The sequence below is a fragment of the Mustela putorius genome, unplaced genomic scaffold (genome assembly GCF_011764305.1).
Source record: "Mustela putorius furo isolate JIRA1106 unplaced genomic scaffold, ASM1176430v1.1 tig00003853_pilon_pilon_pilon, whole genome shotgun sequence".
Taxonomy (NCBI): Eukaryota; Metazoa; Chordata; class Mammalia; order Carnivora; family Mustelidae; genus Mustela; species Mustela putorius.
The window spans coordinates 55925221-55950000 of record NW_025422005.1 but is presented as its reverse complement, the minus strand read 5'-3'; the positions used below and the strand labels follow the sequence as shown (position 1 = coordinate 55950000).

General features: G+C 37.5%; 1 protein-coding gene across 2 annotated transcripts; it reads left to right on the top strand.

The window, feature by feature from the left end:
• On the top strand, positions 1 to 20917 carry RPE65 (retinoid isomerohydrolase RPE65). Of its 2 annotated transcripts, XM_004762993.2 has the most exons (14): positions 1 to 70; positions 1196 to 1278; positions 2883 to 3033; positions 4563 to 4670; positions 4773 to 4914; positions 7443 to 7590; positions 8772 to 8853; positions 9080 to 9212; positions 9320 to 9459; positions 10604 to 10733; positions 18156 to 18270; positions 18352 to 18446; positions 18550 to 18661; positions 19782 to 20917. In XM_004762993.2, exons 1-14 carry the CDS (start codon positions 60 to 62, stop codon positions 19931 to 19933), a joined length of 1602 nt encoding a protein of 533 aa, XP_004763050.1. In that variant the 5' UTR covers positions 1 to 59; the 3' UTR covers positions 19934 to 20917. The 2 variants fall into 2 exon arrangements, with proteins under 2 accessions (XP_004763050.1, XP_004763049.1); XM_004762992.2 differs by having other exon boundaries at positions 18156 to 18446.
• The last annotated feature ends 3863 nt before the right edge of the window (positions 20918 to 24780 follow it).

The window sequence follows — 24780 nt, the reverse complement described above, 5'->3', positions numbered from 1 at the left end:
GGACTCGCTTCCTCATTCTGCACTTGGTGCCAGAACTCTCAATCCACCACTGAGAGAAAATGTCCATCCAGTGAGTATCTCTGGGAGGTGTTTTTAAATGCCTTGGTGGGTCGATGGTAAATGGGCTATTTCAAGAGGTCCTAAAGAGGACTGAAGGCCTGTTTATGGGAGGCCTTGGGTCTTGAAGGGGAGAATTTGTTCCTATTTATATATTGAAGCAAATATCTAGAATTGGGGTCTAAATTACTGTGAGATTTTTGTGAATGGGCCTTGAAAGCAGTTGTGAGCATGAAGACTATAATGAGGCAGGCCTAGGTTGCAGCCACTTCCCAGATGTGTGATTTTGGACTTAACGTTTCATAGTCAATGTTTTTCCATATATAGAATGAGCATTGTGGTATTGTGACATTTAAATGAGCTAATAGCATGCAAAATTCTTTTTATGGTGTGTGGCACATAGTAAGTGCTTAATAAAAGACAGCTATCATAATTAAGGACTCTGGGCATGGTTCCCACTTGAGAGGTTATAAAATGAAGCCAAAGTGAAGAGGCAGGAAATAAACAAAAATATGAAACCAGAATCTCCCAGCCAGACTATTTTTAAAGAGTACCATAAGCTCCTGGAGATGGGTGAAGAAATAGGATGATAGGCACAGATGATGGTATAATATAGGTATTATATATTACAAAATATAACAAATAATAAAATAACAATAACAAAATATGTTATATTATAACAAAAAATAAGTTACTTGCCCAAAAAGCGGTCATCTCCCAACTCTTGGAGGGACACAGACGAGGCAAGAGAATCAATGATGCTGTGCACTTAGAGTGGCGACAGGGCAGAGTAATTCTGGGGGACGATCACTGAGAGCAGCAGGATTAGTTGATTTATCATCCAAAACATGGGAAGACTGCAGAGGGCAGAATTAGGTCCACTGTGACATTAAAAGGGAGGCCATTCCTCCAACATCAAAGGTAGAGCACTGACCCAGCACCCCCGCAACCTGCCACTAGCAAACCTGAGGACATTGCTGTCCTCCAGCAAAGTGTGTGCTCCCAGCAAAGGCTAGACTGGCAGTGGTGCTCTGACATTGAATCAGAGAATGCCTTTTCTCTTGGAGCTCTACCTCTGCCTCAGGGGACTTCTCAGAGTATCAACGTGGGCTTCTTCTCGATTATTCCACCTTTTCAGAGTTGAACATCCTGCTGGTGGTTACAAGAAACTGTTCGAAACTGTGGAGGAACTGTCCTCGCCGCTCACAGCTCATGTTACAGGTTGGTCTCACCAGTCTTGAAACCATCTTCTCTTGCTTTGTTGAGATCCCTTTTCCCTGGTTTTTTATTCATTGGCATCTCTCAGTGGTGGAGGTGTGGGCTTTGTATGCCAGAAGCCTATTTCCTCTCATTTAGCTTTTATTTCCCTAAGCTAGAAATATGCTGCCTAACTGGAACTCCTTGGGACTGGGACTCCATCTTTGTCATCTTTAAACTGTCAAAGCCTAACTCAGCGCCTGGCATATAGTAAATATCCTAGAAATGCATGTTCCATTATCCATTCCAGTGTCTGGATAAGTGAGGACCTGGTGACAAGCATCTGGAAATATTACAGTAAAGAATGGTAGGTTTCCTGCCTGTTGATTTGCTTCCGGAGTCAGACAGCTGCTCATTGCAGCTCCAGTATTTTACTGGCTGTGAACCTTGCAAGTTACTTAAACTTTCTGAGTTCCAGTTCCCTTACCTATCAAAAGCCAAACTTTTCATCATGGGGTTGTTGTGAAGAACTGAATAAGATAACTGAAAGATTCACCTAGTATCCAACACAAAGCAATCAATAAGTGGTCATTATTAGTACTATTGTTAGCATTATCCAAAAACATCATATGACCCATGCAACATCCCTGTTTGGACACAGAAAGTCTCTTCCCTCCTGTTTCTCCTTCTGTAAAATAAGAGAGAGGAGCCAAATGTTCTTTCTCAGCCAGATTCTGATGCTAACAATATAGGTTCTAGCAACCAAATTTATGTTGTGTCATTAGTTAAGTCATGCCTTCTTAAAGGCTTTATCAGAAAAATACATTCTTAGGAAGCAGGCTGCAGAAATGGAACTGCAGAAAATAATCCTTATGTTTAAAAAAATGGTAAGGATTAGGCAAAAATTGCATTTTTCATAGGATATGAGGGCACATATCTAACTGCTTAAAATGAAAGGCTTCATGGCCTTTGTTGTGTACCCCTCATTTTGCAGACGAGGACACTGAGCCCCCGAGATGGCACATGGCAAATCCTGAACCAGAATCCAGTCTCTGACAGCCAGCCTTGTGCAATTTCTCCTTCAGCAGGTTAATCTTCATCTGGACAGTAGCCCATACCCTCAAAGGAATATAGCTCGAGTTTTTAAAAAGCCAGTATTCTTGTTGTCATTTAAATGGTTTCTTCTATAGAAACATCTTTTTTTAGTGTTTTGATCCCTGTTCCTAATCCACCTTTCCCACACCTTACTCCATCAAAATACATCATGAAATTTGATGATTTTCTTAAAAGTGAGATGGTAAAAAGATGTTGCTATCTGGGGAAATCTGGTGGGTGCAGAATCCCCTTTTCCTCAAGATGCTTTTCCTTGTCTCCTTCCAATCCTTTATCCAAACTCAGGCATTGCAATGTTTCCCACCACTTGGTCTCCTAGTGAAAGGACAGTCAAGTCAGCAAGCATTTTGGAAGGGCTGCCCAGTGTGAGAGCTGGGAATGAAAATCATTGCCAGCTTTACAAAGAGGCTGCCCAATTGAGCTGCTAATATAATCACACACTCCCCCATACCAGGGATGAGCCCAGCAAAGGGCTGGGCTAAGAAGCAATACTCTATGTCTCACCTTCATCACAGGCAGGATCCCCCTCTGGCTCACTGGCAGTCTCCTTCGATGTGGGCCAGGACTCTTTGAAGTTGGATCTGAACCATTTTACCACCTGTTCGATGGACAAGCCCTCTTGCACAAGTTTGACTTTAAAGAAGGACACGTCACATATCATAGAAGGTAAAGAATGCCAGGCCCTACTCCTCCTAGGGGTAGGGCCTAGCTCAGCACCTCCTCCTATGTGCTCCTCGACCTCTTGAATTCAAGAGTCTACTTAAAGGTTTGTTTCCTCTCAGAATCCTGGCCCAGGACATTTGCATAGATACCTGGGAACTGTGAGATATTAAAAAAGAACCTAAGAACTAGGGCTTTCGGGTTCAATATGCTCAGCTTCAAATTTTATATCTACCAGACACCACTGGCCTAACTGGGCAAACTTTGGCAAGATATTAATCTCTAATTCTTGGTTTTGTCATCTCTAAAATTCTAACTCAGGGTTTATTATAATGATTAAATGAAGTACTGGTAAATAGGAAATATTCAGTAATTATAAGTTGCTATTGTTATAATTATTAGACCATTGGTTCTCTAGACTCTTTCTTTTTTTTTTTAATAATCAGAAAGGCCCTGGGTAGGAGGGAGGAGTGGCGCAAAGAGGGAAGGACCAAATTTTGTCATTATGATACAAGAGAAGTTTACTAAGAACACAAGATTGGTGCTAAAAGGCTCCAAGGCCTAAGCCATCACTCCAAGTACCCATTAACACCACAATAAATACTTTGCTTTTCCTGTAATATTCGGACCTGTAAGAAGCTTTGATAATCACCACAGGTTATCAGGAATTCTGAAGAGACACCATAAGGAAAAGCAAATGAAGGTTTGAGGTAGTCAGGATAATTCAGACTGTAACAGAAGAGAAATAGATCAGGTCAAGCAAAAATTTAGCTAAGAAGTCAGACAAAGCTTTCATATGCCCCCTAAAGACCTTGGTATTGTTTCTTCTCCATGACTTTGTTTCTTCATCTAGAAATCTTAAACTATTATATGCATTGGAAGAAATGCAAAATCAGATTTTAATTGGCTTTCCACATGAGAAATCCTAGGTAACATATGGGATATGGTTACAGAGTTCTGTCTATACAAGATACTGGATTCAAGAACATCTACTTTTTTAAAACCAGAGAAATAAATTTTTAAACTGCAGGAAAAAAACCAACAGTGACAAAAGGGAGATTGAAAGGACTATAATTCAGCACACCATATTCTGTATTTCTCCATTCAGTTTTAGGTTGGTGGGTTATAGGCTACAGGAAGTCAGAGGTCCTATGTGAACCACCCACAGAGGTTGCATAGTGTGATATGGAGAAATGCATGTTTCCCAGCCCTGGCCAACTTGAGTTCTAACCTAGTTCTATGACATATACCAATCGCTTAACTGCTCTGCTTGGACATGACAAGTCTAAGCCATGAGCCTCAATTTCCTTAAGTCATTGTGAGGTTTATAAGACTTAAATTTAAACTCATAGCACATTATCTCTTTCTCTCTCAGTCACCCTGAGAAAGTTACTGAACAATGCTCTTCATTCTTCATGTTGTGGATTTATGGTTCCAACTTGTTAAGGACATATGGAATGACCATTCTCAGTTCCATATGGACCACACTGATTGTCCCTGCCTATGACCCTTTCCCATGTCTCTGTGTCCTTCAGGTTCATCCGCACTGATGCTTATGTCCGGGCAATGACTGAGAAAAGGATTGTCATAACGGAGTTTGGCACCTGTGCTTTCCCAGATCCCTGCAAGAATATATTTTCCAGGTTACTGAAACTTGACTGCATGTTATTAAAGACATTTTACATTAGCCCTTTTCTCTCACAGCTTGAAAGTTACTGGACTGAAAAATCCATTTGCTTCTGCAGGTTTTTTTCTTACTTTCGAGGAGTGGAGGTCACTGACAATGCCCTTGTTAACATCTACCCAGTAGGGGAAGATTACTATGCCTGCACAGAGACCAACTTCATTACAAAGATTAATCCTGAGACTTTGGAGACAATTAAGCAGGTAGGACACAGCGCTCTGGCAACACTGCTCAAGAAGTTAGAATTTGCAGTTTAGAATTAACTGCACTTTGGGGGAAAGCACATGAGACCCAGATAGATGAAGTTTCACCTCCTTGCTTTGTCATCAACTACTATGTGACACAGGGCAAACTTTGTTTCTTCGTCTATGAAATTTTAAATATTTATTATACAGGGTGGAGGAAAACCTTATAAAATGCCTAACATATTCATTCATTCATTCATTCATTTGTGACACAAATATTGAGTCCCTTCCATATATCAGAACTTATACCAGATGCAAAGAATATATCAATAGGAGAGACAACCCAGGTAAGACAAGAATTTGGAATAAATTGTTTAGCTAATGGGAAGCTACTGCAAGTTTTTGCTTGGTGAAACAGTATAAGCAGAGCCGTGCCTTAGGATATTTAATCTGGAAGCCATGCATAAGGACATGGCTATGGGAGGACAAAAGAGGTAAGGGACAGCTGGGAGACAAGCTAGGTAGAATTTAAGATCAGAACTAGAAATTCAGTATAGTAGAAACAGAATGGAAAAAACAGCCCCAGCCCTAGGCCTCAATGTCACTAGCTAATGTGTAACTCTCAGCAGACTATTTACTAAGACTTAACATATCCTCTTCATAGCTCTCTCTTATTTTTAATGTATGTTTGCAATCATATAAGACTATGTGTTAGATCATTTGGAGAAGAACTGAAAATGAATTCTAAACCATTCATTTCACTCTGATGAGTGGATCTGTACTCAAATTGCTATGGTAATATAATTGCAAATGTAAAGTTCATGTAAGGCTCCAAAATAGCCTTTACTAGGAGGTCAAGTTTCATTGTGAGCCTCACTGTGCCTTGACTTCATATAAAAATACAGTTTTAGAATTTGAGATTCTTTTATTAACTATTACTAAAAAAGCCTCCTAATAAGTACCTTTGCCTCCAGCCTGATTCTCTTAAATACAACTTCCCTAATTCAGTAGAAGCAATTTTTCTCAAATGCAAGTAAAAATGTGTTTCTCTATCTGAGGCACCCACAGTTCCCAAGATAAAGTCCAAACAGGGCTTTGTGGCTGGCTGGTTCTTATTTCTCCTCCTCCATGCATACCTTTCATAGCAGCCATGTTTAATGACTAGTAATCCCCAAACAGCACCTGCTATTTCACAATTCAGTGCTTGTACATTAGGATTCCCAGTCCCTGTAATATCTGTCTTCCTTCTCCACTTGGCTCCTACTTGTCTTTCCAAACATTAGTTGGAGTCATTGCCATTGGGAAGCCTGGCCTAATCTCCCAGTCTGGGTTAGATGACCCTGCAGATACCGTTTTGCATTTACCAGCAATGTACTGTATTATATACCAGCTTACTGGTCTAACAGTGCTACCAAATAGAACTTTGTACAATGATGGCAGTGTTCTATATATGCATTGTCCCAGTGCTACTGAGTACTTGAAATATGGCTAATGTGACTGAGGAACTGAATTTAAAATTTTACCTAATCATAACCAATCCACATTAAATTACATGTGGCTACCATATTAGACAGCACAAGTCTAGACTGACGTTCTTGACCCTAGCACAGTAATCATAGAAGTTTAATGAGTACATAAGGAATGATTGAATGAATGAATGTCTTTTCTATTATTTAAATAAAAATGCTTAAAACTCCCTTTAAAACATATTCTCCTAATTAAATAGAAAGAATTTTGGTTAAATATATACCTCATCAATTATCCATTCAATAAATCTATTTTGAGTAAGTCACAGGTAGAAATTCTAGTGCTGATTTTGCCAGCATGTGGCTTTGTATCCTTGAAAAAGTCACCTGACCTCTCTTGGACTTCAATTTCTCTTTCTGTAAACAGAGAGATTTATGCTAGATTTGTGATTATGAATTTCCTATGAGACTCCAAATTGAATTAAAGTGCTAAATCTTTTCTCCAGAAACATTTGCATTTAATTCCAGGAGATTCATGGTTCTCCTGAAGTCTATTTAGGTTGACTCTATACTAAATAGAATCCTGGGATTTCTTTCACTTCCAAATTTATACTCTGTGCAAGCCACTGGATTTGGTATTTAGGTTATAGTGTACAAAATTGCCATTTTCATAAAATAAAAATTATTGTATATCTCAGCAATCTCACACAATTCATCTAAAACAATAAGGGGGATATAAAGAAATCCCAGGATTCACATTATCAGTTTGAGGATAAGTTGCATGAGCAGAAGGAAAGTAACTAACCAGAGCAGTGTATGGGATACACGGAAGAACACAGTCAGGAAGATCTCCAAGATTTCAGAGGTGTGGGGGAATCAGTATGAGGGTCAGAAGAGAGCTCTGCACTATCAACAAGAATTCAGGCAGACTTGAAAAAGGGTAGAACCCAGGGAGATGGAAAAAAAGAGAAAATGTGCTTTGGGTGAGGATATAAGTGGCAGCCGTAAGGTCAGACCTAGGGACCAAGGGGTAATACAGCCTTTCTCTTTACATGGATGACATCTGCTCTGCTTCCCTAGGTTGATCTTTGCAACTATGTGTCTGTCAATGGAGCCACTGCTCACCCCCATATTGAAAGTGACGGAACTGTTTACAACATTGGTAATTGCTTTGGGAAAAATTTTTCAATTGCCTACAATATTGTAAAGATCCCTCCACTACAAGCAGGTCAGTTTACCAATTTGACCCTTCTTAAAACAAGTATCTATATTGTGAGAAAATTACTGGAAATGGGATACCAGATCAGACTATCAGGATCGCACTATAGATGCACAGTTAAATTCCTTTCAAATTGCCTTTGCACCATCCTCCAGGGACCAATGCCCAGAAGCATCATAGCAGAAAATGACGACTTGAAAACAGAAAGCAAGTGGCCAAATCGTATTCTACAATGTTTCAAAAATGTAGTGTATATGAGTATCTGATCATTTAAGAGTTAGATTCAAGTTCAGGAAATACTTACTGGGCTCTTATTCATGTGCCAGGCAAAATTAAATTTCTAAACAAACATGTGTATGCATAGTAGCACACACACATATATGAGAGGGTACTAACTATTTTGTGTGTGTTTAATTCTCAAAGCCACAAACAAACCTATTAACTCATACTAATATTATAGAGGAAGAATACTAAAACAGAAAAGAGAGTCCTCTTCAGAATTCTCCATTCATTCACTGCCAAAAATTTGATAACCATCTTGGAGACAGAATTATTTTAACATATATGGATTTTTGTTTGGTATTGCATAGCCTGGATTTCAAGGCGTGGTCCCTGGACCAGCAGAATCACTTGGAAAGCTGCTAGAAATCCAGAGTCCCACCCATGGTTGACTAAAGGAGAAATTCTGGGTGTGGGCCCACAGTTACTATTTTAAAAACCTCTTTCTGTGATTCTGATGTACACTAAGGTTTGAACACCACTGACATAGTAGGAAACAAACTTTTCTGTGCATAAGAATTACCGTACAGAACTAATGACACAAACCCACATACATGACACTTTATAGGTAACTTAAGAGATTACAAAAGGCATTTTGAGCATACTACTGTGTGCTGACTTGGCACCTACCAGTTGTTAAGATGCGACTCCACTGTCCTCTGCCTGCCACAACACTGTTTGAGTACACTTTTCCAAATCTGCTGCTGTTTGGATTTTCCTGGGCGACTGCAGCTTCACATGAAATTTCCCTAAGAAATGCCAATGACTGAAAAAATGAAAATAAGCTCTAAAAACAAAAAATCAAGATCTGAAAATGTATTTCTTTATTTGCATAAGCTGTTCTAAATGCATTGTATTAAAAGAGAAAAAAAGAGGCTTTTCCAAAGCCTTTTAAAACCGCTTTATTTCAGACAAGGAAGATCCAATAAGCAAGTCAGAGGTCGTTGTACAATTCCCCTGCAGTGACCGATTCAAGCCATCTTACGTCCATAGGTAACTTGAAGGCCTGCTATGAATCTTCAGGAAAACTCAAGTTTAAAGATCTGCTTTGCCTACCTTTGATACCAATCCCGATCACGACATTTCCTTGCAGAAACCTAAATTTAAATGTAATTAATTTCATGTAGGCACTGTTGATTCATACCTCATGTGCACATATTTTTTTGTGGTTTGAGAATCAGTCCTTCCCATTCACAAGTCTATTTGTGTTTCTGAACAGTTTTGGTTTGACTCCCAACTATATTGTTTTTGTGGAGACGCCAGTCAAAATTAACCTGTTCAAGTTCCTTTCCTCATGGAGTCTTTGGGGAGCCAACTACATGGATTGTTTTGAGTCCAATGAAACCATGGGGGTAAGTCATGCATTTATTTGTCACGTTTAGGATTTGGAAGGTGGCGTTACATAATGTATACTGTTTTCCTTTTTAAATGCATCAAAATATTTTCCTCACTTTTCCAGGTTTGGCTTCATATCGCTGACAAAAAAAGAAGAAAGTACCTCAATAATAAATACAGGACCTCTTCCTTTAATCTCTTCCATCACATCAATACTTATGAAGACAATGGGTTTCTGATTGTGGATCTCTGTTGCTGGAAAGGGTAAGAAAGGACATGTGATAATGTTACATCCCCAGTCATGCCTAGAAATTAGGGGCCTTTTTCAGAGATGCTGCTCTCAATATTTAATATGAATTACAGCTTTAAAAAAAACCACAAGATTGCAGGGGGGAGGGGGGTTGGGAGAAGGGGGGTGGGGTTATGGACATTGGGGAGGGTATGTGCTTTGGTGAGTGCTGTGAAGTGTGTAAACCTGGCGATTCACAGACCTGTACCCCTGGGGATAAAAATATATTATTTTATATTTTATAAAAAATAAAAAATTAATAAATAAATAAATAAGTCACGAAAAAAAAAAAACCGCAAGAAGTATGCTAAGTCACAGAATATAACTGAAAAAGCAGTAGGGAGGCTAATCAGAAGCACGTGCAAACTGAACATCAAAACCATGGCTACTGATTGAAAACTGATCAGGTCTATGAACCTGAGCTGAAAATCAGAGATGCTATGACCTGATATGTGAATTTAAACTTAACCTCACTGCAACTTGACATGTTCCCTTGGTGGGACCTTGAACTCCACCCACTCTAGGTTTGTGAGAAAGAGGCATGCTTTCTTGAGAATAATACCAAGTCACTAAAAAGACAGTAGCCCCTAAAGACACAGAATGATGATGGAGAAACAGAGCAGAAAGTATCAAAAGCAGCTGTTATTTAAACATATCGGTGAGGCAGATTTCTTTGTTTTGTTTGGTTGGGTTTTCATGCAGCATGGACAGGAGAAAATGGCTCTAATACACTTGAGTCATTAGCAGTTCCTGGGTAGGAGAATAAAGAACAGGCAGGTTGGGGCGCCTGGGTGGCACAGCCACTTAAGTGTCCGACTCTTGGTTTCAGCTCAGGTCCTCATCTCAGGGTCATGGGATTAAGCCCCACCTCAGCTCTACACTAGGCTCAGCTCAGAGTCCACTTAAGAGTTCTCCCTGCCCTTCCCCCCTTTCCATACCCCTTACCCCATGCTCATTCACCCACTCTCTCTCTCACTCTCTCTCTAAAATAAATAAATAAATCTTAAAAAAAAAAAAGGAACAGGCAGACACTTGTTCTTTAAAAGGCATGGATATGGATCATCTCTCTGGAATTATTTGCCATTTTCTGTGCTCATGTCTAACTTCTTACTTTTGCAGATTTGAATTTGTTTATAATTACTTATATTTAGCCAATTTACGTGAGAACTGGGAAGAGGTGAAAAAAAATGCCAGAAAGGCTCCCCAGCCTGAAGTGAGGAGATACGTGCTTCCTCTGAATATTGACAAGGTAAATGCCCTCTACACAGATTTCAGATATATCAGATTTGTTCTCCTGCCTTATGTTTATACATAAAGTCTTGAAACTTCAGAGCTGGAAGGAAATTTAAAAATATACTAATTCAACTCCCCTCATTTAACAAATGAGGAAACAGGAGCTCAGAAGAGTGACATGACTTAGGAAAAGCCAAGTGCAGCAGAGCCAAAATAAAAAAACCAGGTTTTGATGCTAAATCTGCTGTTTCATTTGTAAAATCCTTTCAAAATATATTTTCTCAGTGAATAGTGCAGACCACTGTTTCTTAGGATCCTCTGTTAATAATATAAATAATTTAATTTAAGTGATTTGAAATTCTAAAGAAATTAAGGATTAAAAAGCACTCCTTTAGGGAAATCAGCCCATTATTTTGATTTTCTGCAAACCTTCGAAAAATATCAATAGAGGACAAACATCATTAATAGCCTTTGGCAGTCATCTTTTTATTTCTACTTTTTCTTCCCTGTATTCAGTGGCTGTCTTTTTATAATATTAGACTAACATCAAGAAGTTTTTGTGTGACAGAATGCCAGTCAAAACCAAGACAAACAGAATTTTCACAATGGATACATGAGCATACACTGTCATTTGTGTACATATGAGATATATACACAAAAATGGGTAAGGCAGCTACATGGAATGTAGAACATTGTACTCAAAGCTAGATCAAATACAGTGGAAAATAAACCCAATTTAGAGCTAGACACTACAGCTTGTAAGCAAGTTTGTAAACTCTATAAGGATAAGAAAGGAAGAGGAAGTTGAGGTGGGGCATTAGGTAGTTAGTTAAATGAGCTTCTTCAAAAGCAGAGAGGTGTTAAAAAACCAAACTTAATGTAAAAATACAAAGTGGTTGGTAGAGCTGGTACATTAGGAGCAAAGGATAGATGGGCATTGGGCAGAGGGACTGAAAAGAAGGTTGGAATGATATTGTACGAGGCTTTAAGTACTCTAACTTTGCCCTTGGGAAGCAGATCTCTAGTACATAGCTGAGTGTCTACAAATACCAAATGAATGAGTCTAATGATTTTAGTAAAATTTTATTTTACTAGTGATGAGAAAATCACAATCATCTTTAAATTAAGATCACTTAATTTAAATATGCCTTACCTCACTCTCTTCACATCCAAGAATAGGAACAAGGAAAGATTTTCATAAATATGTAGTCATCACTGCCTGAAGAAAGACCATCCAATAATGAAATAGAGAACCTCGGTGACAAAAAAAAATGTCTAATGTCATCCTAGACCCTTCTTTCACAATTAACCACTGTTAACACAACATTGTATGACTTATTCCAGTGGTACATCACTAGGATATGCTCTTGTTCCCCAGGAACTCATTACCTAGTGTATTGGGGAGGAGGAAGGTGATTTGGTAATGATAACACATGTTGGCATGAGACAAGTCGTGGGAAGGAGGCATAAAGTGCTTTGGCTATTCAGACAATGAACGGTCATGCTTGTTTGGAGAAATTCATGAAACACAGTCATTTGCAATATTCTGGCAGAAGATACTGAAGCACATCAACTCACATCAACTTAAGACAGGAGGCAAAGTTTGAGAAAAGACAGAAGTGGGGTGGGGCAGAAGAGCAGAGGGAACTGACTGCAATCCAATTAGAACATAAGCATACATAGTGGACTAAATGAGGCAGGATTTTTAAAAATTTTAAAAAGCAAACTTGTGGTCTTCAAAAGCTTTAAGGCCAGGCTAAGAGGTTGTACGCAGTGAAAGTCTCTGAACAGAAGAAAACCGCATTCAGAGCTGTTGGAATGGGTACCAGGTGTGCTAACTTTCATGGTTGTCTCTTCAACTAAATGCCTGGCTTCCCCCAGGCAAGTCACTCAACCACTCTAAGTTCAGTTGCCTGCTCTGAAACCTAGCTAAATTGGACTAAATAATAACAAGGGTCATTTGCACCTTTAAATACTTGATTTTCTAAAATAAGTCTATGTTGTGCCTAAGTGATACTGGAAGTGTAGAAAGGACAGAGATAGGACCCTGGGGTAGAAGACAATAAATTCACTCAGGCAGGCAACAGAATAATGTAGTGATCCTAGGAAAAGGCAAACATGGATGAAAATAAGAGTTACTCTAGGTGGAATTAAAAGGGTCTTGCATTTGATTGGATTGCAGAATGAGTTAAATCTTAGACATGCAAAACATCATAGAGATCCCATAAGCCTACATGTCTAGAATAGTGATACTTTTGGAAATAGGGAGTGTAACAGGCAGAGCAGGTATGGAGAAAAACATGAAGTATAGAACTCTCAGGAAGGGAAAGGAAAAGGAGCTTCACTTCAAGTCATACAGAGCCAGGCTTGAGCTAAAACTCAGTTTTACTGAGTGATTTAACCTTAAATTTTCTTCTCTCTATCTATAAGGAGAAACACTGAACCTTTTTAAATTTCCTTTTCCTAATCTAGACCCATCTTACAGAGTTTTTGTGGCTGATACATGAATTGGTATATGTTAATTATTAAATAAAGCCCTTGAAAAAAAATATAGCCCTTCTCACAAAATAAATATCAAATAAATATCCCCTATCATCATCAGCAACAACAACAAAATCAGTATCAAAACATCTTCATGGAAGATACCTCATAGGCTTCCACACATCAATGAAGAACCTTGTGAGGTCAATCAGGGTTGATAGTTACTGATGTTGAAATGATAATCAAATATATGAGATTAGATAGATGAGACTGCTAGCAAGGAGAAGTCATACTTTAGAATAAATTTCAGAAAAGAAACATACACATTTGCTTATTTTAAAAATAAAGAATTTGATAGTATAGAAAAGACCGAGAGAAGAAAGGTTGGCCAGACATGGAAGTTTGGGAGGTCTCATGTACAGAAAGTACAAAAAAGAGGAGCAAGGGAGAGAGAGAGAAAGAAAGTCACCAAATAGCCCTACCTGGAGCTAAGAGAGGAAAATCCCACATTGGATAGGGCAAGAGGGTTTCATCAGTGCCCCTTGCTATAGACAAGTTAAAAAGGATGAAGACCAAAAGTCAAATACCAGATTTGGTGATCTCCAACAGATGAGGTTGAGAAAGGGAGAAATTGGGACTCAAAGGTCAGCAACTGGTAGGATGTGGGAGGAGTAACTCTAAGTCCACACTTCGAAAAATGTGGCAGGGAAGGGGAAAATCGGTCATAAATTGGGAGGAGAGGTAAGAAAGATATTGAGGGAAGGGCTAAGGAGAGGAAAGAGTATAAGGTGAGTGAAGTTTCCAGTTTACTAATTAGATAATGGTAGTACCTTTAAAATATGTCTTTACATTTTTTGAGTAGGTGGTACATTTAAATAGTCAAAAATCAAAATGATATGCAGAGGTATACACTGGGAAATCTCACTCCACCCTCCACCTGCATCCAGTCTGTACTATCCCCGCTCACTCCCTATGTGTAACTTTTCTTGTTTTTCCTTTTCTTTGGTTTGTTTATGCAAATATAATAATATATGTATATAAAATTATTATTTCCCATTCTCATACACAAAAAGTTATTTTCTATATCCACTGTTTTCTTCCCTGCTTTCTTCATTTAACAATAAATATGCTAAAGATCTTGCTGTTTTCAACTACACGGTATTCTTTCTGTGAACATACCCAGGTCTCTCATTGCTGCACAACAGAATTGTTTCCAGTCTTTGGCTATTTCCAATAATGTGATAAGGAATAACTTTGTATGTATGTCATTTCATACATGCACAGATATATGAATAGATTAGATCCTCAGAAATGAGATTTTGGGTTAAAGGAAAAATGCATCTGTTAAAAAAAAAAAAAAAGTGGGTGGGTAGCAAAAATGAGGAGCTAGTTTGTTGGGGAAAGCAAGAATAATGTTACAGATTTCTTACATAAAAATTTTAATTTAGTAATAGAAAAAATAAGATAGAATGAAGAGAATCAATTTAAACTTACAAGTATACAGATAATATGTCTGACATAAGCATTTGATCTCTTCTTCCCCAAAACACCAAAAGTGCCTTGAGGTTCTATTTCACAAAATCTCATAAAATTCTCATCATTTCTGTATTTGCTCCTTACCTCCTATCCCTTCCCTATCTTAAGAACCTTCTATGTCCTCTTAATCAATGATACACCCTCAGAAAAATCCCCTCTATCCTCTTTTCAGAATGCTCCTTTCACATTCTTTACTTTAAAACCAAACGTGGGTAGAGCGATGAATCACAGACCTGTACCCCTGAAACAAATAATACATTATATTTTAATTAAAAAAAAAAAAAACCTGGGACCACCTGCATGGCTCAGTAAATTAAGTGTCTACTTTCGTCTTGGGTCATGGTCTCAGGGTCCTGGGATGGAGCTCCACATCTGTCTCCCAAGTTCAGCGGGGAGCCTGCTTCTCCTTATCCCCCTGCTTGTGCTCTCTCAAAGAAATAAATAAAATCTTCAAAAAACAAAAACAAAAAGCAAAAACCTGGCTCTCTCCTAAAGACACTGATCTCTCCAGTCTCTTCCTACAGCCCTTAAACCTCTTGACCTGGGGTTACTGTAGGTATTCTCTCTGTTCTACTTCTCTGTTTCCAGATTCCCTGTTCCTTCCATCCACTCTTAACATATTCCAATTTTAATCTCATTTCAGCTAATCTAAATTCAGCTAAGGGATATATACATATATTCACCCCTCATTACTTTTGTTGTCTATGAACCACCACTGCCTCACTTCCCTTCTTGGCCCAATGTCACACTCCCTAGATCTACTGACTCTTGGTCATTTCCAGGGTGATTCTTCCAACAACCTGGCCTCTCAGTTCCTTGACCTCTTCCACTGATCTTGTCCTCCATTCTATGTCAGCTACTCACTCCCCATAGTCATACACTTGACCTTGCCATTACCTATGACTGTGCTTCTTCCATACTCTTAGTTTCATGCATGATATGCTCTGACTACCACCTTCTATCTTTCAAGATCACTTGCCCTACTATGATTCCCACCAGAAACCTCCAATCCCCTCAACTTACTACCTTCTCAACATACCTCACTCCCCTGAGAACTTACTTTTCCTCATTACTTAACTAAAATTCCATTGTCAACAATTTTAATCTTATATAGATTCTTACTTCTCTTGCCTCCTTCTTACTTTATTGAACTCATTTGTCAAAACCACAATTCCCCCTAGTTAAATCCAACTCTCCACCCACTCTACACTTGTCTCTCTAAGGATGAAATTAAGTGCTGAAAACACACAATCATGTTAATTGGTTCATTTTTAAATATATGACCACAAACCTCATTGCTACATTTCTCAACTTCATTTACTCTCCCACTTTGCTAGTTAAGTATTTCACACCCTCCCCTCTTCAATCTTCTAACACCTCCCACCTCCACACTCATACTCAGCTGATGGCTCTGCTTCCTATTTTATTGAAACAAATGAAAGAAATCAAAAAAGAACGTTAGACTCCTGCCACCACATCTACCCGCCCACCAGCATCTGTACTTGTATTGAATTATCTATCATCCCACCCAGAACTAGTCCTTCCCATTTTCCCTTCCTTACCCACTCAAGGACATCACTCAAGTGATTCTCTTCCCTCTCCTTTATCATTACTTTCCCTTCTATCTCATTGGGTCACTCATATCGTGCTATTATTTTGCTCTCTTACAAAATCATTCTCTTGACTCTTCTTGCTCCCAGAAGCTATCTTCATTCTCTTTTTTATAGACCCCTTACTGTTGGAGGGCATCAGAACTCAGCCTTTCATTCTATCTTCTGTTTGTACATTTCCTCCCTTTGTAAAGACTCGTGCTTTAAAGCAGCCTACATTTACATTTTCAACTTACCTTTCAATTCAAGATTTATATATGCTACTGTGAATTCCATGTCTCCCTTTGAATGTCTAATAGACCTCTCAAGCTTAATAAGATGAAATCTAAATTTCTTCTCTTCCTCTACCAAAAAAAATTTACCCCACCTGCAGCAGTCCCCATCTTTGTTGAGACAGCTTCAACAATGAATTTTCAGGCCAAACACCTTGGAGTCATCCCTGACTTCTGTCTTAAGTTCATGCCTCTTCCCTACCCCATAGCCTATCTATCAGGAAAACCTCATGGCTCTGCCTTCCACTTCTCACTGACTCCAGTGCTACTAGCCTAGTCTGAACTACTCTCTTCTTTTGACTAGACAACTGGACAAACTGGTGTCCCCATTTCTGCTCTTGCATTCCCCCTACTCCCAAGGGTAGTCTCAAGAGAACAGCCAAAGCAATTCTTTTAAATATTATAGCATGTCAATCCTCTGCCCCAAATCACTTTATGGCTTCCCATCTCTCACTCAGAGTAAAAGACCAAGTCCTCCCAATGACCTAAAAAGCTGTACACAATCTCTCCTCTACACTCCTCTCCTGTTTCTCTTCCCCATGCTCAGACAGTTGCAGCCACACCAGTTTCTTTAATGTTCTTCAAGCACATTTGGCATCCTCCTACCTCAGGCCTTTACACTGTTTTCTTTGTGTAAATGTTCTTCCCTAGATATCTATGCTGTTGGTTTCTTCACTTCACTTCCTACAAAAGGTTTTGTCCCAAATGTCATCTTTTCAAGGAGACCCACCCTGACCACCTACTAAAATTATAACACCTACACCTCACACTTTTGATCCTCCTAAGTCCACTGTATTTTTTCTCCCCATACTCATGATATATTATCTACTTTATTAATTATATTGATTCTTTATGTCCCCAAACTAGAATGCAAGCTTCAGGAACCTGGTTCTCTGAATCCTCCCAAACATCTAGAATAGAGTCGAGCACAAAACGTGTATTCAAGTATTTGATACAGGTATTAAAAAATAAATGTGTTCTTAGAAAGAGTTCAGGTTATGCATTCCTTTCACAGAAGAATCTGAAAACCACCAGGCAGGGTGAGGGAGTGACAAGAGATCTTAGACAACATCTGCTCCAATAGTTTTCTTATATGCATTTTTTTTTCTTTCTGACAACAGAAATGTATGGGTTTTTTTTTTTTTTTCCAAGCAAAATCAAAATATATCCTAACTGTAAGTGAGATAAACACTATAAATGAATTCAAAGAGTTTGAAGTCCTTTGCTGGTCTTAAAAAAAAAAAAAAATTCTCAGAAGCCCTTCCTCAGAGCCTTACATTTTCTTTAAGGACAATCTCATTGTAGAGATGTGAAGGCCTAGAGGGCCTAGAGGTTACATGACTTTCCCAGTGATACACAGGCAGTGACCAACACAGGTACAGACAGTTTTCCCAGTTGTGTTGCTTTTTGCACTGCTCCTCCCTACACATTGACTTAAGAAACAAAGAATGCAAGAGACAAAACTCAGGAAGACCGCATTTATGGCTGCTTGATTTTTCTTTCCTTCTCACTGAGGTGTCTGTTATCCTTTTTCCTTAGGCTGACACAGGGAAGAACTTAGTCACACTCCCCAACACAACTGCCACTGCAATTCTGTGCAGTGATGAGACCATCTGGCTGGAACCTGAGGTTCTCTTTTCAGGGCCTCGCCAAGGTGAGATTGATTTAGAGGGAACAAATTGTCTGTTTCATAAATTTTTTCAGAGTTTTCCTAAGCGTGTCCTCTATTTTGTAGCATTTGAGTTTCCTCAAATCAATTATCAGAAGTATGGAGGGAAACCTTACACGTACGCATATGGACTTGGTTTGAATCACTTTGTTCCAGACAGGGTAATTAATCCATCTTACCTAATACTAGAAAAGTAGTTTGAGTCATATACTAGTCAAGTAAAGCCCATCGACTGATTAACTGATGTTTGTTTCTCACAAGCAGCTCTGTAAGCTGAACGTTAAAACTAAAGAAACGTGGGTATGGCAAGAACCTGATTCATATCCATCAGAACCTATCTTTGTTTCTCACCCAGATGCCTTGGAGGAAGATGATGGTAATGAAAGCAATGGATGTGTCTGAACACTTTCTTTTTATTGGGAGTTCTATATGCTAGTACATTAGGAGTCACAGTGATTACTCCCTTATGTGCAGATATGATCCTTAATACTACTAAATTCAATGCAGCATGAAAGTATTTAAGCTTATTAGAAAATAAGTTTCATCTTGTGGCCAAGCTCATTGATTACTCATGGGAAAATGTTAAAGCACCATCTGGTGTCATAATGGAACATCAATGTCTGTTCTAGATGAAGGCGGGAAGGATGAAGAAAGAACAGCATGAATTCAAGGGTGTTGCCTTTCCTGACCTAGATAAATTTCTGAAAAAGGATAGAGTTCGAAGGAGAGAAATTGAGAATTCTAACAGATCAAAGAGAATAAGAATGGGGCTTTGTGCCTCTGCTTTGGGTTTCTTCTTTTAGTAAGCTGGAGCCATAGCCTATAACACAGTCATTCAATGACAAAGCATCAGTCTTTGTTAACTATAGATTAGCTGGGACAGGAAGGTAGATGACACTCTCTGGAATTAAAATTTGGAAAGCCACAGAGAAATGAGTAAAAGAACTATGGAGCCATTTCCTGCTAAATGATTTTACATATACAGTCCATCTGGACAAAACTGCAAAAGGTTTGTTCACGTTTTGTTGGATGGAAGTAAGCTTCTAGCTAGGTCTTAGAAAGTACAGAAATAATATACCTTACTGTTTTCAAAGCCTTTTAATATATTTTTTCACTTGATTGTCACAACACTTTTTTTTTGTAATAGGTTATGTTAAATCTTATGTTACAGACAAGAGCACAGATCTTTTCATCAATAGGAATTTAATGAACACCTACTATGTCCTAGTAATTGGAGTAGCTATTGGAAATCAACAGTGGACAAGACAGATATGGTCACTCCCTTTCTGGAGCTTACAGGCTAGGGAACATAAAGAGTTTGAAAGATCCATTCAAGGTGGTGGTATAGACAGATGATGGATGAGTCAGGGCAAGATATCAAATGATATGGTTTTCTTTATTTGTCAATGCCAATACCTCCTATATTATTTTAGTGACATTTAGCCTATGGTCCTGGGCTTTTTTTTTTTTAACATTCCCTTACTTTTGATTAACAGGTGTAGTTCTGAGTGTGGTGGTGAGCCCTGGGGCAGGACAAAAACCTGCTTATCTTCTGATTCTGAATGCCAAGGACTTGAGCGAAGTTGCCAGGGCTGAAGTGGAAATTAATATCCCTGTCACCTTTCATGGACTGTTCAAAAAATCCTAAGCACATTCTAGCACATTATATTTCTATTGACAAAACCAGAAAAACAGTCGGGTCTGCAATCAAATTCTGTTCAGTTTTAGCCTGCTGTATTACATCGTTTTAACTTGCAGATGCACACAATTTTGCAATATTTTACAGAAAGCACAGAGTTTAGCAAGCAATTCCTTAAAAAAAAAAAAAAAGGCAGCACAAATTTTAGATAATCATACTTTCTCTGTGAGACAGGCAGACCATAACTAAAAACTCTTTATATATTTATCAATCAGGTAGAAAATAAATTTGGATTTATTAAGCTTTTTTTCCTACTGTAAAAGTATATTTTAGGTATCTATCTTCTCCAATTATTTTTTAACATTTAAAAGCCAAAGTTCTCTACAACTGATTTGTATATGGCTTCCCTAAGGCAAGGTAGTACCATGCAAAAAGGCTTAATTACTAAATGTCAGACCAAACTTTTTCACAACCAGGGACTATCATCTAAGAGTAATCCTACTAATAAGTATGTGTGTGTGTGTGTGTGTGTATGTATATATATGTATACATACATTACTGTTCCAAGATTCTCAAGCTTTATGAATTTTAACATTTCCATTTAATATACGCAATTATTGGTTATTTCTGATTTTACAATAAGAAAGCCTATCTCTAATCGACTGATAGCTCTAATAAAATAACATCGTAGAGATAAGTTATCTATTAAAAGCTTACATAACATCAAAGCACTTACATATAGTAGTGACTATAATTTTTGAAATACTTACAAATATAATTTCTACTTAAAATCAGAGTATAAGATAATGTCAGGGGGTTATACTATGTTGCCTCATGTTTAATTATATATAAGCACTGTGCAATCAGCTGACCTAAGCAAAAGACAAAGAGAGAAAAAGAAAATATTAAAATTAGTATTCAGATATTAATACATTTAAGTATTTTTATTTTAAAAATTATTCTCTTATTGCTACATGTTGCAAAAAATGGAGATTGACAAAAAATTATATTCTATATCTTAATCCTGGTATGTATTTTATGCTAAGTATTACACATCATTGTGCTTAAGATAATCACCATTGTGTTTGACTAAGTAAAAATAGCTTGAAGGAACAGACTGACTAGGGTATTTGATGCATCTATTTGATTTCTTTATTTAGAATAAAATGCAAACTCATTTTTAAAATTATAAATACTCATTGAAACAGACTTCTCAAAGAAAATTTAAAATTACAGAAAAGTAGAAATTATAAAGTACAATCATATAGAGCCCATCTAAGCTCAACTACTATTAAGATTGTGGACTATTCTTTTCTTTTTTCCTCCCATGGATTTTAATGTAATCATTGTTTCATTGTGCCTAGTTCCTAGCCAGAATTAGAAATTTCACAAAAGAAAAGAAAATGCCAGAGAGTAATGTGGAATGTGTGACGTAGATAAACATCAACCTGTTAGTTTTTGTCTCTAGACATGGCACATGAACATAATTCCACAGAGAAGGCTATTTACCCATTTCTTTTAAAAATGCAGGAAATAAATTACTGAATAATTACTAAGTTTTGTGCTTGATAAAATTTCCCTATTTAAGAGAATTCCTAAAGCTGCCCTTTCCTACATTTGCCAATCACTCCTTGCCTTATTCCTTCCTATTCATTTTCCATGAAGAAAGTCTTGCACTTCAGTGTGCCCACCTCTCTTCCTTGTGCAGGATCCCACTGTGAGCACTGTGCTCTGTGGAGATCGCCACAGTGTTTGTGAAGACAGAAGAGAGGTAGATCTAACTAAAGCAACATCCTGTCAATAGCATTTCACAAAATTGGAATTCTCTATATAACCATTGCTAATATTATGCCAAAAAGGCTTAGGAGCTGCCTTTTAAGACCAAAAAATGAAAGATGGGCTTTAAATTTTTTAATTAAAATAAAGGAGGCTTAAGTCAGGAAAGAAGGACTAATTTGGAAATGCGGATTGAAAAAATTAAGGAACCTGCTTTCTAAGAACCAGAGCTACCCATTTGGAGGATCTAGAGAACCACATCCCATCTATAAACAAATAAATCTGTTTTAAGGAAAAAATTCAACTAAATTAAGACAAATAAACCTGTTGATAAGAAGTTATTTTTAAAACAGCAAGTTGTTTGAGACCTTTATTTTTTCCATTATATTTGTCATAGCCATGTCAATCAACTTTGGAAAATATCACCAAAGGCTTATTAAAAACTGACAATTTTTGTCTTATGGCAGATAATCTAGACAAAGTCCCTGTGCTATATTCTAAACCAGAAAATACCAATAGACAAAAAGGCAGCCTACATTCCAAGAATTCCATCAACCAACAGTCTGGCTAAAGAACAAAATGGAGTGCTTTCTTCCATAAACTTGACAGGAAGAGTATCAATGATTAGGGATTATAGAGAAAATATGTCTTTATAGAATCTCTGAAAACCATTTCAGAGGAACACCAAATCCGGTAAAATTCAACATCAGTGGGAAAACAATCTCTGAAAGACAGAAAGAAAGGAAACTTGCACTCTTAGACTGCCTTTTACTTTTTTAAAGAAAAGTGAAAGTCATTCATAAAGCTATACCCATCATGGTACTACCTGTACCATTTTAAAGATGAGGAAAGGGAGGCCAGGTTACTTCTTTTAATGAGAAGCAAAACTTGAACTAAAATCTAAACCTAATAGTTCTCCTTGAAAATTTGGTTTCTGATAACTTTTGAAATATTCCTACTTATTGAAAATTTTATTTCAAATACAACCACTATCATACTACTTGGTCATCAAGTCTGGGTGCAATAAAATCTTTGACTGGTCAGTAACTCTTACTATTGATTAGTAGCCAAAATGTTCCTTAAATATACTGACCATTTACCAAGTATTTATTATGCCAGGGATTCTATTAACCAATACCAGTAAAATCTTGTGTGTAGATTTGATAATCTACACATTTGTTGCAGGTGAGGAAAGTGAAGCTCAATAATGTTAAATATCTTGTCCAAATTTCCATACAGAATGGTGATCTAATTCCAAATACTATCTGGATCTGTTGGATACAGTGAACTACTACCTGGAGGTAGTTCACAATTTCAACATTACATTACTACCTTCTTTTGGATGATATCCAAAATGTAGACATACAGGAAATATTTCCCAATACATTCAGAGGCCAATATTGATTACAATTCCAGACAAAAACATCACAAGAAAACTACACAGACCAATATCACTTATGAATTTACATGAAAAAAATAATCAGTAATATATTAGCAAGCCAAATTCAACAATTCATAAAAAAGGACTATATCAAGTGGGATTTATTCTAAAAATTCAAGGTTGGTTTAACATCCAAAAATCAATAAATGTGGGTGGCTAGCCTGGGTGGCTCAGTCAGTTAAGCATCTGACTCTTGATTTTGGTTCAGGTCATGAACTCAGGGTTATGAGATCAAGCCCCACACTGCGCTCCACGCTAGGTGTGGAGCCTTTTTAAGAGTCTCTCTCTCCCTCTGTCCCTGCCTCTCCCCTGACCACTCATACATGCACACACACTGTCTTTCTCCAAAAATAAATAAATAATAAATAAATGTAATGCGCCATATTAATAAAGGACAAACCACGTGATCATCTCAGCAGAAGCAGACAAAGAATTTGAAAGCATTTAACAACTATTCATGGGGGGGGGGAGAAAAAATAGTACAAATAAAAAAGAATTTGTTCATCCAAATAAAGAGCATCTATGAAAAACCCACAGTTCACATCACAATTTATTATGAAATACTGAATTTTACCCACCAAGATCAGGAACAAAAGAAAGATGTTGGCTCTCTCCACTACTGTTCACCATTGTACTGGAGGTTTTAGCCATAGCAATTAGACAAGGAAAAGAAATAAAATGTAAAATGAAGAATAAAACTATTTTTATTCACAGATGACATGGTTTTGCATCAAAAACTATTAGAATTCAAATAAAAAAGTATTAGAACTAATAATCAGTTCCACAAAGTTGCAGGATACAAGATCACTATATAAAAATTATTTATATTTCTGTTTTCTATCCAAAATAAAGACAACAATCCATTTATAAAAGTGTAGAAAAGAATAAAATACTTAGAAATAAATTTAATATAAGAGTTTCAAGACTTTTACACAGAAACTACAAAATACAGTTGAAAAAAAGTAAATGGAGAAACATCCCATGTTCTTGGATTTGAAGAATTAATATTGTTAAGATGGCAATATAATCCAAATTGCCCTACAGATTCAATGCAGTTTATATAAAAACCTGAGCTGCCTTTAAGCAGAAATTAACAAAATGATCCTAAAAGTCATACGAAAAAGACCAAGAATAGTGAAAAGAATCTTGAAAAGAAAGAGCAAAGTTGAAGGACTCATATGTTTCCATTTCAAAAGCCGCTATAGAACTACATAATCAAGACAGTGTGGTGCTAACATAAGGATAAACATACATATCAAATGAACATATCAAATAGAGAGTTCAGAAAACAACCCTTACATTTGGCCAAATGATTTTCGATAAAGGTACCAAGAGAATTCAATGAAGAAAAAGTCTTTTCAACAAATGGTGCTGTGAAATTGGATAGCCATATATAAAAGAATCAAACTGGACCCTTATCTCATGTCATATACAAAAATTAACTCAAGGGGCTCCTCAGTGGCTCAGTTAAACATTGGACTCAATTTTGGCTGAGGTCATGATCTCATCTCAGGATACTGGGATTCAGTCTTTCATTGGGCTCCCCCTCAGTGGAGAGTCTGCTTCTCTTTCTTATTCCCTCGGCCCCAACCCCTGCTCATACTTACGCTCTCTCTCTAAAATAAATAAATATCTAAAA

Bases quoted from the DNA above. Each gene is read 5' to 3' on its own strand.
- RPE65 (XM_004762992.2), top strand. The intron at 9,460-10,603 runs GTAAGAAAGGAC...TTACTTTTGCAG, and splicing joins GATCTCTGTTGCTGGAAAGG to ATTTGAATTTGTTTATAATT. The intron at 18,662-19,781 runs GTAATGAAAGCA...TTTGATTAACAG, and splicing joins TGCCTTGGAGGAAGATGATG to GTGTAGTTCTGAGTGTGGTG.